This window comes from Microchirus variegatus (assembly GCF_963457635.1).
Source record: "Microchirus variegatus genome assembly, chromosome: 19".
NCBI lineage: Eukaryota > Metazoa > Chordata > Actinopteri > Pleuronectiformes > Soleidae > Microchirus > Microchirus variegatus.
The window spans coordinates 16948628-16965457 of NC_139820.1; the positions used below are offsets into that span (position 1 = coordinate 16948628).

Sequence of the window (16830 nt, forward strand, 5' to 3'; positions counted from 1 at the left end):
ACAAAGTTTTATACTGCACATCATGGAGTATCAGTTGGACTCATTTACTGAAAATCTTATTTGGAAAACAGTCAACTCTTGGAAAAAGCCAAATTTATTGCAAATTGCTTGCTGGATAAGCATAATAGTGACAGCAGGCAGCAGAAAAGATGCTATCAGACAAGCTGTGCTCATGGTTTGCTGGAAAAGCAGGTTCTACCTGACAATTCTGAGGCTAAATCAGAAAAGTGTGGGTGAAGACTGGGACACTGAAAACAGTGTCGCTGAATCATTTTTGTTGAAAAGTGTAGTTTTTGTTAGTTTCCAAATATGAAGATATGTGTTTTCTGTGGAAACGTAACAGTGTCACACCCTGGAATCAGGGGAAAATAATCACATTGCTTAAGTCAGTCTCAAAGGGAGTAAATCGAGCCACAATTATATTCACAATTCAACAAAGGTGAAGGTGTAAATCAGAGTACTGGCCTTCTTACTTTGTCACATTATGCAGGCACACAGATTGCACAGCTGGACTCTGCTGCTGCGTCCATACAGACTCTAGAAGAAGGCTCTGTCCCTTCTTCTCTTCTGCAGGAAAGCTCTAAAACTCTGGTGGCATCGTATGGTGTTTGCATGTTCTCCCTGTGTGTGCATGGGTTTTTGGGGGGTTCTCTGGTTTCCTCCCACAATTCAAAACCATGGTGTTAACTGGACACTCTAAATTGACCATAGGTGTGTGTGAATGGTTGTTTGTCTCTATGTGGCCCTGTGATGGACAGTGTGTACCCTGACTTTCCCCCTGTGTCAGCTGGGATTGGCACCAGCTGCCCCTGGACCCGATCATCATCAACTCTTTTATTTTGCTTCTTTAAACCTTTAGAGGACGATGCCATTCATATCTAATAACTCCTCAAGATATAACAACCTCGGATTCAAGGATCTTTTCTTGTTCAATTTCATATTTGACATCTGGGTGGTTTGTAGTGACTCATGCATGAAAAATCCTGATAATCCACAGTGAAGTGCCTCTGCTTACTCTAACTTATGGGTCAGGAAAACATATTTACTTTTTGATTGCACAAACACACTGACACAGTCAGGCGATCCATCACACTCAGCAAAACACAAAGACTCTGAAACTGGTGTGTTTGGCCTCTCACTACCTTTTTAAGATGGCATTTTATGAACTGTCTGAATCCTTTTTGTTTCACACTTTTGTTTACCTGGCATATGTTGCTTGGATAATAAAAAGTGTCAGCAAGAATCAAATACCTAAAAGCACCCAAGGTAAAGACAGAAACTATGGCTATGGTTTTACCTCTTTCACATTCTCTGAAACCCAACATACATCTCCTATTTAACCCTTTAACACGGAGCGTATCACAGACGACATATTTGTGCAAGTGCAACTTGCATTACCACAATTACACTGCGGTTTGTGCCTGAAAATGCCCTTTTTGCCCTGTTTTTGACAGAAACTCAAACAAAATGCTACTTTTTAAATTGTTAGTACACTAATTTATCATGCAGTAGATTGTAAACAACTGCCAGATATTGAGATTGTTCTGGAAAAATCAGCAAATCAGCCTTTTTATGGTTCAAACAATTTCCAAACTGACATTTTGATGCTTAGGTGTTAAAGGGTTAAGGTGTAGCAAATGTATCAAAAAAAAGTTGCTGTTACCAGATTTGTTGCATGTATTCATACAAAAAAATAATATGACCACACAAAATGAACAGTGGCTTTGTACAGAAACATTAAATATCAATAAGCTACTCTTTTAAATTACCTCAATTATTTTCCTCTTATAGTGTTATAAATCTGTGTCTCTGTGTTTACAGGTGATGGATTCTGGGGAACAGGGCCTCTTTGGTGACCTACAGACTACTGTCTCCACAATTGCCATGACAACCACCTCTGCCTCTCTGATGCCGCCAAACGACAGTCGCCATGGACATCATCAGGTCACATAATCTTATTTCCTCACAGGATGTTGCATGCGTTAGATAACATATTTAGACGTCTCCACAAAGACAAAGAACCGTAGCTGTAGCAAAACGAGAGTTACGGATGTAACTAAGGTTCTATGAATTCTGGATGACCGACAGAGACGGTATGAAATACCTGGATATCCATCACGCGCATGCGCAGATCGAGACATAATATCAACAAAGTCACGTGACCTGGGTGACATAAGCGACCTGTATAAAGGAGGCTGGCACCCAGAGATCGTCTCCTACAGAATCTTCTCGTCAAGATTCCGAGTGACAGCAAACTCTGGCGGTCATCCAGAATGGTAAATATCCGAGGAGCAAGTGAGAGCCCGAAAGGGAGCACACAAAACTGGTATGCCCGACCCCCGAAGGCAAAACGAAGAAACTGCCTGTGGTGGGGTGCTATTGCCACATGAAAATAAGCATCTTTGAGACGATCTCTGGGTGCCAGCCTCCTTTATACAGGTCGCTTGTGTCACCCAGGTCACGTGACTTTGTTGATATTATGTCTCGATCTGCGCATGCGCGTGATGGATGTCCAGGTATTTCATACCGTCTCTGGCGGTCAGTAAGAATGAAATAGAACTGTTTTTTTATATATATCAAAAATAAATTAATATATCTCAAAATAAAAATATATTGGAATTTCTGCTGGCATCATTAAAAATGTACACTTGAGCTAGCTTTTTCAAAAGTGCTTACAAATTGTAACAGTAATGTGTCTCCATCCATTAGGGTTGGGTTAAAATATGAAAATATAGTATCTAAAAATAACAACACTATCAGTTTAATTACCATCATAAAGAATAATCTGCACAGTGTGCATGTATTGGGGGCCTTTTACTGTACAATATTAATATAAATAAAGAGTGTTGTCTTTGTGGGTGAGAGTACAGTTTTATATTAGTATTATATTTGCTTTATTGTTGTTTTGGGAGGTGACATTAGACGTGATGGCATCATGTAATCATTTCCCCTTGAGAAGAGAAAAAGAATCAATCAAGTCTGAAAACACAATAATGGGGGCTTTCAGTTTACAAAGTCAATAAAAGCTGGAATGCTTACCAGGCTGGCGCCAACTGTGAAAGGAAGTCGCTGCGTACGTTGATGTGCAAATGATTCACAGTCCTCGACCCCTCGATACCACAGACAATACGAAGATGGAGTTAAAGGCACAGATGTGAGACTGGAGGGGGACATGATGACGATGAGCAGTAGCTGGTCCCCATCAGTGGCTCAATAGCACTTTTTACACATATGCAGCCTTCATTCGAGATTCGCGATAGACTGTGTATAAAGGAAACAACAACAACACAGCTTCTTTCATTCTCCGACGTGGAAGAACTGTTAATCTGGTGTCATAAATTATTTTATGTTTCTCCACTTCAACAATCAGTCAAGTCAGCATCCAAAACTTTTGAGGTTCAACTGGCTCCTGGAATAATGTTGAGCTGCAGCTGATAAAACATTATTGTTTACTGCAGGTTTCCTTAGCAACAGAGATTCCGGACTACAACCAGATGACCTTGCCACTGGGTGGAGGTCAAATGAGGCATTTCTGCCGCAGTTACGAGTTCCAGCTTCCCCCACAGCCTTCACCTCCTCTCCCACCTCCTCCCACCGTCCAGTTCTCCACTCTGGGACCTGGGGGGCGTCACGTCTACTGCAACATCCCTATGACACTGCTGAATGGACAGGTGGGCAGAAAAGTCAGTGTGGTTTTGTTGTTCATAGTTTCTTGCATCCAACTTCTGCACAGTGTTTGCTTTTGTGTTGCTTGTGTGCATGTTCTCGTGAGTTTAAGCTCATTAAAAATGAAACCACTCTTTTCTCCCCAGGGGTTCAGAGCAGCTCACTGGGGAACAAGAGGTCTGTTTGGATAACAAAAAATGTAGAAAGGAAATGTTCACTTTTATATGATTCAACCTCAATTGTTTGTTTATTCTAACAGACTGGAAGATAGCTCTCATAGCTGTACAGATGTCATGTATGAGATATGGTGCTATACTTGCATGCAATAGTTCAGTATATAATTAAATAAATACAGCACCTGTTTTTTTCTTCTTTCATTCTTTAATTTAATTGTATATTTTGTCTTAGACTTGACGCTTGAGGGGAGATTCCTGTTCATCACTGTTGTGCTTTGTGTTTTCAGGTTTCTCAGAGCAGTACACTTGGGAAAAAGCCAGAGCTTCACCTAAACAGCACCTTCGTACCTCTCACCAGCAGAGAACTAAGCTCTGACATCTGGTAGATGTGCTCAACTAGTACTGGATGCAGACTGCGTTACAGACTGCTTTTTCACTGGCTTGGTCTACTGGTTTTCATCTGTTTTTTGGACTTTGTACAGGCTTGGTGTTGGGAGAAACTGGTTGTGAACAGATGGAGAACTCATCTTTGGGCATTTCATCCAACGTTGTGAGCAAAAGACTGAAATTACATCAGGACATAGTTCACAGTGGCTGGATGTAATGGCTGCAGATTCTGTACCAGTGAACAGATTCAGATGGTAAACCGGTTTAAACTGCCGACAAATTGATACAAACTGGTGTGTACGAAAGGGTATCTAAGACCCAATGCTGCTGGTGGAACATAGATGTCGGCAGATATGGATATTCCGTGAGCTGCAAAAGTCAATGAAAAGATCCAGGATACTGCAGTCATGACTATGGATTCACAGGCAATAGAACTCTACTATGACTTGGGACTCTAGGAACAACCACGTTGGACCTCAGAGCACAAAAAAGGAAGCCACCTGCGGTAACTGTCTGCACACACACACACACACACCAGTTCATTTCTTGGAAATATCAGTCAAATGAAAAGCAAAACCGTGACTTGAATAGCAGTCAGTCTTCTACCTAGCGTTCTCTGAATAATGATCTACCTGTTGACTTGGTGGCCTGACGGGAAACAAAGCAGAGTTCAGGTCCACTTTAATACAAGTCAACCTCTTGAAATACAAGTCCATGCTAGCTAGCTAAGTAGCTACCTTGGCTCTCAGAAGCTGAGATGGTTGCGTTTCTGAAATGGTCGAGCGGACGAAACCCAGACAAGTATATCGCAGTATATCACAGTAAAGCAACGGCGAAACCTTGCTTTACTAAGAAAGCACAGTTAGTGGGAACCAGCTAGTTATAAACTAGTTGAATACGGCTACTTAGTTGATGAACTAAGACGAAGAATACCAGCCAGTTTACCACCTTGTTTCCCAGTTAACAGCAACTGGTCCTTACAACGAGGGAACGACGAACTAAAGGCTTAATGGACTTGGCTTTTTCTATTTGCATGACCACTCATTTAGATCAAAAATAATCAAATTAACATAGATAAAAGAGTGAATGACACAGTTATTTTTCACAGCCTCTTTTAATATGGAGGAGAATAAACGTCTTATGTTGGTATATTTGTTTTCTGTCTGAGGTAAAGATAAAAACAGATAAAAGGGAAAAAAGGAGGTGTACCTCCAGAAGCATTTTTATTATTTATTTGGTTGGGTTTTATTTGAAATGTTCTGTCCTTTTAGACGGTTGTTGAGAATTTTTTTTAACCAGGCCTTGTTTTTAATATCTGTTTGTTATAATAATCTCTGTACAGTTGCTATAAGTTATGCATAGACCTATACATGGCAGTGATACTGTCTCCTGCATTTTGTTAACACTCACTCAAGTTTGTGACCCAGAGACTCGTTTTGGTTTCATTCATTCTTCTTATTCTTTTTATGGCTGGACAGAATTTCATGACAGTGCAACACTACGATGGGACTGATGTTTTTTACACCTGTCACTCTGGAGTCCAGACCACCAGCGGTCAGCTGAAGTAGGGCTTCACTGCGTAAAAAGTCAGACTCTGAGAGGAAAACAGACCACATTCTTCTTTGTGCGCTTTAAAAAAACAAAAAAACAACGATTCAAGTTTATAATATAATATTAAGCAAAGTGAACACATGTTTTGAATTTACCAATAGGTACTGTCACTGTCTTATTAGAACCAATGAATTCTGGATATTTGAGGTTGTTTGACACAATAATTAATTATTTGAGTTGTTATATTCAATGGCAATATACAGTATAGTGGTTGTCTTTTGATTTCTGCTCATTTCTTTCACTATTCATTGGATATATTGGTTGAAATAATTTAACAGAGCAAATAAAAGTATATGAGTTGTTTTATACATTTTGATGTCTTTAATGTGACACTTGGCTATTATGCTTTCTTTTACATACTCCTCTATGCCTTCTCTCTTCTTTTGCCTCCTCTATTATGCCTTCTTTGTCCTCTACTATGCCGTCTTCTCTCTTCCTATTCTATTACACCTTCTCTCTTCTTCTGCCTCCTCTTTTATTCCCCTTTCCCTCTTCTACCTCCTATATTATGCATTGTTTCTCCTCCTATACTATGCCTACTTCCTTCTTCATATTCTATTACACTTTATTTCTTCTTCTACCTCCTCTTTTATGCCTTCTTCCCTCTTCTGCTTCCTCTATTATGCCTTCTTTCTCTTCCGCTAGGTGTGTCTCTTTTCTTCTTTTACTCTCCACTGTCCTTACCTTGTGGTTTATGCTTTGCCAGCTGTTTCCTTACTTTTCCTCCAGTCTCCCGTGTGAAGCTCCTTCCCACACCGCGTCTCTTTGATAATTACTCCTCACTAATTGCTCACTTCCTCTTCTCCTGCAGTCATTTGGATTTCCTAATAGCTCTGCTGGCTGCACTGATGGCTCAGTTAGACCTACTTTTCTGCTTAGGGGGAAAAAAAACTCCAGCTCATAGACAATTAAAGCAGTTTCACACTCTGCCAGGCTAATCAGAGCTGAACTGAAGGAAGTTACAGTGAGTTTAAAACAGTCTGGGGTTGTGCTGACCTATACAGAGGAATTAAAGGTCAAATATGTCGGATTTAAGGGCACCATCTGTAACAATGTGGCCAAAAACCGTTACTACACTCAAAATCAAAACACTGCCGGCGAGTCGTATCCGCCTCCCACTCCACCCCCTCCCTTCCAGAGTCGTGGTTGCCAGAGCGGTCGGCATTATCCTCCGTCAGCAACGAGCGAGGAGCGAGCGATGGTTGTTCTGCCTGGAGCCACAACCACCACCGGGGAAGCTGCCATACCCGGTTCAGTGCTACAGGACGGCGGCATCCAAAACCGAGGGAACAGTTAAAAACAGAACTCGACAGTCGAGCTATGATGCTAAATTAGTTAGCCAAGCTTAACTTACCTGTCTAGGAGAAGAGTAGCCCATTCTGTATTCGTTTTGAAATTCTTCTCAGCTGTCAACTCTCTTCACCGTTCAAAAGCATGTCCTCTATTGACCCTCGCTTTGCCGCTAACTTTATCTTGGCGTTTTTGACATTCCAACGTAGGTCTTTTAGGTTTAAATTTTTTTCATTTCCATTGTAACTCAGACGTAACTGGAAACCCATGGTCGCTCAGCAGCTGAGACTCTGCTGACAGCAGTGACTGGTAGACGGCAGTAGGTGGCGCCTCATGCCAAAACATAATTTCAAAACATAAATTTGCGGTCTGAAAAAAAAATTTTATGCGAATATTTTGGCTGTACTGTTTTTGTTGGTGAGTTCAGTATGATATATGAACATTATTCCTGAGCATCTGTGACATATTAGGAGGATTTTATGGCCATTATTACATAATGTACCTTTAAAGGTGAAGTAAGTCATTTATAGTGACATCTAGAGGAGAGGCTGAAATTTACAACAACGAGCTGCTCCTCTGCTCACCCCCTCCCTTCCCTGAGCGATACGGTATCCTCAGCAGGTCAAATGTCGTCCTCTGTTGGCATGTTAGCACTGGTCTAAGACATGTAAGATAGCGAAATTAATAGATTTTTTTTTTCATACTGTGTTAGCATTCTAATGGCTAATAGCGAGCTAGGTGCATGTTCACACAAACTGTCACCGCAATAACTGGTAATGATAGTTATTTCACATAGCCGTTTGGAGATGGGGTTAGCAGGGAACTGTTTACATTTGCAGAGCCAAGATACGTCCGGTGCCACTGAGGGCGAACAGTAATACTCACACACACACTAACCTGTGTTTAGTGACTGCCATCGCGCAAAAAGTAACATTTAGATAAGTATGTGAAATTACCTGTCCAGCAGAAAAGCGAGGTCGGCGTCAGTGCGTAACCCTCTGTCCCTCATCAGCGCTCTCCACTCCTCATAGGCAGAAGTCAGAGCATTTTAGCGCCATTTACTAATTCCAATAACATGGTTAAATTGTCAATATCTTGAAAATATAAAGTGATACACAGGAGACCAGGTAAAGGCTGTGGAATTTAAGGCAGAGACAAGTTGAGACTTTTTGGAGTTCCAAGTGGATGACTTGTTGCCTTTAGGGCAGAGTTGTGTGTGTCCCAGCACGATGTAACACGCTGCCTTCAATCACAGCAGCACCAACTTTGCACAAACAAGCCCTGGAGCGCGCACAGGCAAATACACAGTTGACTGCACAGCAGTGCAGAAACTCACCCTCACAAAACACCACCATTCCTCCTGTAAATGCAGACTCTCACTCACTATTATGTGCCATTTGCAGGACTGCCTGCTGTGCAAATGACACAGCATGTGTAAGGGACAGGATAGAAACTTCAACATGTAGCTAAGGAATCAAAGCCTTAATAATCATTGATGTATAGGTTACTATGTAAATCGCTGGCTCCTGGTGCATAGAGCCAATGCCCTAAATACTAAATCTTAAAAAGATCAAAATTGTCGCCAATCCTCCTCCTCAATTTTTTGGGGATTAATTTTGATTTGCTCTTGTTTAATCTCATAAAAGATGTTCTCAAAACAGATACATACATAAATAATAAGTCCAGATATAAGAGTGGCAGTGACTCAGTAGTTCCAACAAAAAGGCTGGGATTTGATCCCTGACTCTAGTAGCCTACATGCCAATGTGTCCCTGGGCAAGACACCTGCAGTGTGTGAATGGGTTTGATAGAACTGTTTTTTAGGAATAGTAGCAAATCATAGGCACCAATCATTCCATTTTCGGTCCTCTCCCTTGAGGCACCAGTGTAAAATTGTACGACACAGTCTGGCCTAGATTGGCTCCACTCACAACAGTCAAATAACTGGGCAACAGAAAAACGTAATTCTCTTGCAACTGGTGTTTCTTCAATGCCCGCAGTCACTTCTCATATAAAGCTTGACGTCCTATGTTGTTGTCACATTCAATGTCACAAGCCTGGCCCGGGGCTGTACCATTCCAAACTGTACAATGTTGTACTAATCTAAACTGTACCACGATGGAAACACGGGCTCTACTGTCTAATTTGACACATAGACCAGGGGCCTCGTTTCACAAAGCAGGTTTAGTGAAAACCAGGGGCGGCCGGTGTATAGGGCCGATTTGGGCCGACGCCCTCCCAACTAGGAGGAGAAAGAAATTTTTTTTCCTCAGCAATTCCAAGATCCTTAGTAATAATATTCCATTCAGTCGTCTCTGCCAGCAAAGGTAGTTATTATCAGTGTTCTAGACATATTATCTTAAGTCTACTGTATGGAGTACATCATTTAATGAAAAAAAAAGTTTACTCTGATTTTTACTCCTGCGTGGCCCCCTCGCTTGGACGTTCCTCCTCCTCGCTTCCTCCAACAACGGTTTTCTCTGCTTCTCTTTTGCTGGCTCTGCAATGAATGCAATCTGTGCTTCTTACAAGACCCGAGAGTTCGCAGGACCTCCTATTTCTGAGGACTTGTGGGTCGGCGGTTACAGCTAACAGATAGGGGGAGTGGAAACAGCCCCAAACATCCCCACAACGAGACATGTAACTATCACAGTGATTCAGAAGACTTTTTTGCATTGATGGAAAAACACTGTGTTGCTGCACTAAGCATTGGTTAGGGTTGAAAAAAAAAATGGTGGTTTCAGATATGTGGTTAAAAACCATGTCCTACATTGCACATCAAGTCACAGGGCTTTTTCCACAGTTAAAAATAAAGAACCAGAACGTTCACAGACAAGAAATTGTACAGCATTGAATGAATTATTACCAATATTCATTCTGAAAGTATTTCAAATCAATTATTAATCAACCAAAAACCAACCAAAAAGTAATGTTTGACATTCCAATGCAAAAAAATGTTTTCTTTTTTTTTTTTTTTTTTTTTTTTTTTTTTTTTTTTTTTAACCTGTCCTGTCCAGTACCTTGGGCATGCACTATGGTTGACTGCATGTCTGTTGGTGTTGAACAGATTTTGCTGTTTGCAGGGCGAGTGATTACAGCGCTGTAATGCCCGTCCTGCTATTTATGTTTTTATTTATTAGGTTGTGTGGGAGGACCGGGCCAGACAGGGGGGGTGGGGGTGAGGGTGGGTAGACAGACAAGGGAGGTGTGAGAGAGATGGGGAGAAAGAGGGAGAGATAAGAGAGGGGGAGGGAGGGAGGGAGGGAGGGAGGGAGAGAGGGAGGGAAAGAGAGACACTAGATAGAAATTAGTAGCATAACACACTAAGGCAGTAATGACAACATTACAACATTAGTAACACTGATATGCATTTGTATTACAGTACCATTAGAATTTGTTAACAACCACATATAGATAAGGTGATCTTGTCTATAACGGTTGTATCAGTTTATATTGGTTTTATCATGAACCAGAGTTTGTCTGTGTGTGTATCTGTATGTCTGTGTATTCGCGCATCCATATATATGTATGTGCGGAGGTTGTCACTTGGTGTGGTCGGGAATCGGTGGTGAAACCGTGTCGCCGCCCCCCGGCCCCCCGGAAGGAGACCGGCGGTAACCCAGGCACACGGGGCGTCCACCAGCCCCCCGGGCCCGGAGATACCCGCCACCGCCCGACCCAGGGCCAGCCGCGAGTCCACCCCGCACAGGACCAGGGCAGGGCGCCGCAGATCCGGCGCCCCCCACGCGCAGAGCACGCCCCGAGGGGGCAGGAGACGACGGCACCACAAGCACAGACCAGCCCACCACACGCCGAGGCAGGTCCTGAGGCCCCAGGTCCCCACACCCGGGACCCACCCAGGCCCCCAGGGCAGCCCAGCCCATCACCAGGGACAGTAGAGCCTCCCCCAGAACGCCCCCCCAGGAGGCAGGCCGGAGCCCGCCACAGCTATCCCCGACGCCTACCCCGGAGCCAACCACATGACTTCCCCCCCAGAGGGGAGCCGGCAGAGGCTCATGTAGGGATCCCAGCCGGGGGCCCCCAAGGAACAGGAGGCAGCAGGGTCCCAGATCCGCCCCGGGCAAGCCCCCTCACGCAGGTATGGGTCAGAGGCCGTAAGACCTGTCACAGCGGACCCCACGCCCACCCGGCACAGGGACCCACCGTCCACCCAGGGCAGGGCGCCCAAAGTCAGCCCCCGCCGAGCGACCAGCCCGCCGCCCACCATCACCCTTCCCAGGAGTCATGGAGAGCCACGGCCAGGTCCCCCGGGGCTCCCCCCGACAGACCGACAGCCGACCCAACTACCCGCCGCAGCCGCCAGCGCCCCGGAGCCCCACAACCGCCCCCCAGCCCAAACCACCGACCCCAGCCCAGCCGGGAGGCGGGCGGGACACAGGTACCCGGGAGGCCCCCCCCACCCATCCCCCACCCCCCCCCACCAGGATGTGGTGTGGTGTGTATGTATGTGTGCTGTGGGATGTGTGTATGGCGGATGTTGGTATCTAGTATGCATTAAAAATGTGGGGGGGAGGATGAGGTGACAACACCCCGCTGCTTGCTGACAGCGGGGTAGTCGATATGCCCCACCCCACCCCCAGGCCCTAGTGTCTAATATGCCATAAAATATTGGGGGAGAGCGGAGACCCCTGGAGGGGAAGATGGGGGATAGGCCCACTACTTGGTGGGCCCGCCCCCCAACCCCCCCAATGGTCTTCCTGTATCTCCCCCAATACCCTAGTTGTGTGTGTGAGAGTGATATACCAGATCTGGTGGGGGAGTACGGAGGGCAGGCAAGGTTGGCCACCCGGGCCGGCTGCTAGCTTCCTGACTAGCAGACCGTGTATCCCCGCCCACCCAGCCCCCCAGCCCAGCAGAGGCCAGTACGCTCAGACCGGGCGACGCCGCAGCTCTCCACAGGCACCACCGGTGTGGCAGGGCCAGGTCCGCCCCCGCTCCCCCGGGGGGGGAAGCCAACAGTGAGCGCCGCACCCCGGACGCCGGCAGGACCCGTAGCCAGGTCAGCACGGCATCCGCCATGACAGTCCAGGCCCCCGCCCCACCCACCGCTCGGAGACAGCCCAGGCCGGGCCAGGCCCCCCCCCCCCCCAGTCCCCGGGACCCCCCATGCCAGGAAGCCCACCCGCCTCTACCACCTTACCCGCCCAGGGGAAAAGAGACGCGTCGGTCCACCCCAGGGCAACGCCGGGGCGCCGCAGCGAGCGCCCCCCCCACCTCACTGGGGAGCGATTCCAGCGGGGCCCCCCCGCCACCTGCAGGGGCCAAGCCCACCCATAGGGGCCCAGCGAGCCCCAGCATACGGAGGCCTAGGGCCCCCCCCCACCCACGACGCAGGACAGTCCAGCCCACACCCGCAGCCCCGCCGGCCCCAACCCCCCCCCAGCGCCCCCCGCGCGAGGGCGGCAGCCGCGCAGCCACCCCCCCCCCAGTCCCCACGGGCCAGGCCCATAGCCACCGAGAGACAGCCGGAAAGCGGGACCACCAGACGCCAAAGGCCACCAAACAGCCCCAGTACCCCGGACCCCCGGCCCCCACCCCAGGAGGCCGGCCAGCAGAGACGCCAGCCCCCCACTGCCCTAAGTAATATAGTTAATTAAAGGTGCCCAGGTAGAATTGAAGTCGGCCAACTGTTTTTTAAGTGAGGCAGACATTCTCTCCATAGAGATGTGGTCAAGCAGAAGATTTCTATATTGGCTTATACTTATTGTTTGTTTGTTTTTCCAGTTTAAGAGGATTGTTTTCTTGGCGATGCTTAGGCTAGTAATTAGCATGCGTTCTTTTCCTGTTTCTATATTTATTTGACTTAAATCTCCCAGTATACACAGTGCAGGAGAAGGTGGTATAGTGTGGTCTAGGCATGCTGATAGGTCCTCACATATCTTATACCAGAATGTATGTACAGGTGTGCACATCCATATAGCATGCATGTAATTATCGGCTTTGTCTTCATTACAGTTTAAGCAGGTGTTTGATTGTGAATACCCCATTCTGAACATTCTTTGTCCTGTGTAGTGTATTCTGTGTAGAACTTTGTATTGTATGAGTTGTAAGTCTGGGGTTTTAATCATTTTGAACATGTTAGCTGATATTTGTCTCCAAAAAGTTTCGTCTGGGCTGATGCCTAGGTCTGTTTCCCATTTTTTAGTTGGTAAGGAGATTATTGTGTCATTTTCTGTCAGTAGAGCATACGTTTTTGATAATCTTCTGGGAGATGTGAGGTTTAGAAATTGATTTATTATTGGAGGTAGTTCTAGTTCCCATTTACTAGTTCTAAACCTTGTTCTAATTACAGATTTAATTTGCAGGTACTCGAGAAACTTACTACTGTGGAGGTTATATTGCTCCATCAGGTTCTGGAACGGGATGAATGTATTATGTTCGAGTATTTGTTCCAGGTGCCTTATTCCTTTTTCGTGCCATGTTGAGAAGTTTAACATAACTTTATTTCGCAGGATGTCAGGATTGTTCCAGATTGGGGTAAGTTTACAGGGTATATGTGAGGACTTAGTGATTTTAATAAATTCCCACCAGGCTGAGAGGGAGCTACTTATAGTTATGCTTTTAAAACATTGGTGCTGTTTAATGGTTGTACTGATGAAAGGTAGATCACAGATTTGGATATCTTTGCAGAATGTTTTTTCTATGTCTAACCATTGATTGTCCAGTGGGTCAGGTTTCATCCATTTATGGACATACTGTAGTTTATTAGCCAGGAAGTAATTATGAAAGTTTGGAAGTTCTAATCCTCCACAGGTTTTTACTTTTTGAAGGGTTTTTAGACTTATACGTGCTGGTTTATTTTTCCACAGGAATTTTGTGGTAGCTGAATCTAATGATTTAAACCAGGTTGGTGAAGGTTTGGTAGGGATCATAGAGAAGAGGTAATTAATTTTTGGTAAGATCATCATTTTTATAGTGGCGACTCTACCCATAAGTGATATGGGTAGAGAGGTCCATCGTTGGAGGTCATTTTCAATTGTTTTAAGTAGCGGTGTATAATTTAGTTGAGTTAGATCTGAGATCCTAGAGGATAAACTAATTCCTAGGTATTTAATGTTGCCTGATTTCAAAGGAGTCGGTAAAGATGTTTTGAAGTCGGAGTTGATCGGTAGAATAGTCGATTTTGTCCAATTTATTGAGTAATCTGAGACTGCTGAGAATTTATTGATGAGTGAGATAGTACCAGAGAGAGTGTTTTGTGAGTTTTGAAGGAAGAGTAATACATCATCCGCATATAGGCTTATCTTGTGGTGCAGATTTTCTGTTTGAATACCTTTGATATTTCCATTTTCTCGAATTGCAGCTGCAAGCGGTTCGATAAATATGGCAAACAGTGAGGGGGAGAGTGGACAACCTTGTCTGGTGCCTCTCTGGAGCTTGAAGCTTGGAGATGTTTGAGCGTTTGTCCTGACCGAGGCACTGGGTGAACTATAAAGAATTTTGATCCAGGAGACAAAGTTTTGTTTGAATCCGAATTTATCCATTGTCGCAAGAAGGAATTTCCAGTTTACTCTATCAAATGCTTTTTCTGCGTCTAGTGACATAATTGCTGATTTAAGTTTATTGATTGTGCAATAGTCTACTATATTGATTAACCTGCGCGTATTATTTGTTGAATGTCTGCCCTTGATAAATCCTGTCTGGTCTGGGTGAATTATGAAGGGGGTGATTTTTTCCAGTCTCCTCGCTAAGGCTTTGCAGATGATTTTAAGATCTGCATTTATGAGTGAGATTGGTCGGTAGCTGGATGGGAGTGAGGGGTCTTTATCTGGTTTAAGGTGGAGACAGATATGTGCTGTGTTTATGTGTGGGGGGAGAGTGCCACTTTCCTTAATTTCCATTACCATTTTATGAAATATGGGTGCCAGTATGGGCCAAAATGTTTTGTAGAATTCCGCTGGGAATCCGTCTGGTCCTGGGGCTTTCCTGTTTGGCATGTGGTGGAGGGCATCATAGAGTTCTACCATTGAAATGGGAGATTCTATGGTGCTGATCTGTTCATTGTTAAGTGTTGGCAGATTTATAGAGTTTAGAAATGTGTCTATCTCTGTACTAGATGAGGTATTATTGGAAGAATATAAGTTTTTGTAGAAATCTCTGAAGACGTTATTTATTTCCTCCGGTGTGTGGGTTAAGTTCCCGTCAGGACCTTTTATGGAATGGATAGTTGTTTTTTCCTTATTTATTTTAAGTTGGTTAGCTAAAAACCTACTGGATTTGTTACTATGTTCGAAGTTTTCTAAGCGTAGCCTTTCCAGTTGGAACTGTGTTTTCCTTTCAATTATTTTATTTAATTCAAGTTTTAATTGTCGTATATTGTTCAAAAGGTGTTCGTCTTGTGAGGTGGTGTAAGCAGTCTCCAGTGTTTTAATTTTCTGTTCTAATTCTATTTCTAGTGAATTGTCTTTCTTTTTTTTAAATGAGGAGAAGGAGATTATTCTACCCCTTATTACTGCTTTAGCTGTTTCCCACAGGATACATTGCGAAGTTCCTGGTAGGTTATTGAACTCCAGAAAGGTTGCCCACTCGTCCTCGATGTATTTGATGAAGTTTGGGTCATTTAGCAAAGATGTATTAAGTCTCCAGTTTCTGTTTGGTGGGGTAACTGCCTTTATAGTTATGTTTAGTGAGACTGGTGCATGGTCACTGATAGTGATAGGGTGGATATCGGTGTCTGCAATATTTGCTAAAGTTGAGCTGCTGGTCAGGAAGAAGTCAAGTCGTGAGTATGAGTTGTGTACCGGTGAGAAGAAGGTGTATTTTTTCGTAGCTGGGTTCCGGGAGCGCCAAGCATCACAGAGACCACAATCCTCCATATATTTTTTAAGAATCCCCGTCGACTGCCAGTTTCGTGTTGTTTCTGTCATACTGAGCCTGTCTAATTCTGGGTTGAGTGTCATGTTGAAGTCCCCTCCCAATATGACTGTTGTGTCCAGGTGAGTGGATAGTGAGGAGAAGAAGGAGTGAAAAAAGGAAGGGTCATCAACATTTGGTCCATATATGTTGGCAATGCAGAAGTCTGTACTATTGATTAGTAGGGTAATTATTATAAACCTGCCTTCTGGATCTGTAATAGTGTTTTTATGTGTGAAATGTAACTTCTTATTGATCAGAATAGCTACTCCTCTCTGTCTAGAGTTATAGTTTGCTAGGTACATGTGAGGGAATTGTAGTGAAGTTAACTGGCAGTCTGACTTAGGCAGGTGAGTCTCTTGTAGTAAGACAATGTCTGCTTCCAACTTATTAAGGTGATTAAGAACTTTAAGTCTTTTATTTTTAGAGCCGATTCCTCGTACATTCCAAGTGACAAGCTTCAGTGTGGTCATCCTGGCTTATCTAATTGTGTAATGTAGTTGTGTGTATTGTCTGTTTGTGTGTGTGTGTGTGTGTGTGTGTGTGTGTGTGTGTATCTGTGTAATCAGTATTATAATCCTATATATGGGTGTAGGTGTAAGTCCTGGTGTGCATGTATGTATGTGGGGTGTGTGTCTGTGAGTGTATGTGTAGTTGCCCGACTATCTGTGTGTGTGTGTGTGTGTGTGTGTGTGTGTGTGTGTGTGTGTGTGTGTGTGTGTGTGTGTGTGTGTGTGCGCGCGCGTGCGTGCGTGTGTGCGTGTATGTGTGCGCGTATGTGTGTGTGCGCGTTCGTGTGTGTGCATGTATTTGTACCGGTATATGC

The 16830-nt window shown here is 44.5% G+C and overlaps 1 protein-coding gene across 1 annotated transcript in view; it reads left to right on the forward strand.

The window, feature by feature from the left end:
• Positions 1–4218, forward strand: part of il1rapl2 (interleukin 1 receptor accessory protein-like 2) — a gene marked incomplete at both ends in the record, with an annotated part of 340998 nt that extends 336780 nt beyond the window's left edge. The window contains 4 exons of the mRNA XM_083905913.1: positions 1822–1944; positions 3459–3671; positions 3813–3843; positions 4130–4218. Coding sequence (XP_083762039.1) covers positions 1822–1944; positions 3459–3671; positions 3813–3843; positions 4130–4218 — 456 coding nt within the window. The remainder of the gene's footprint in view (positions 1–1821; positions 1945–3458; positions 3672–3812; positions 3844–4129) is intronic.
• Between the last annotated feature and the right edge of the window lie 12612 nt (positions 4219–16830).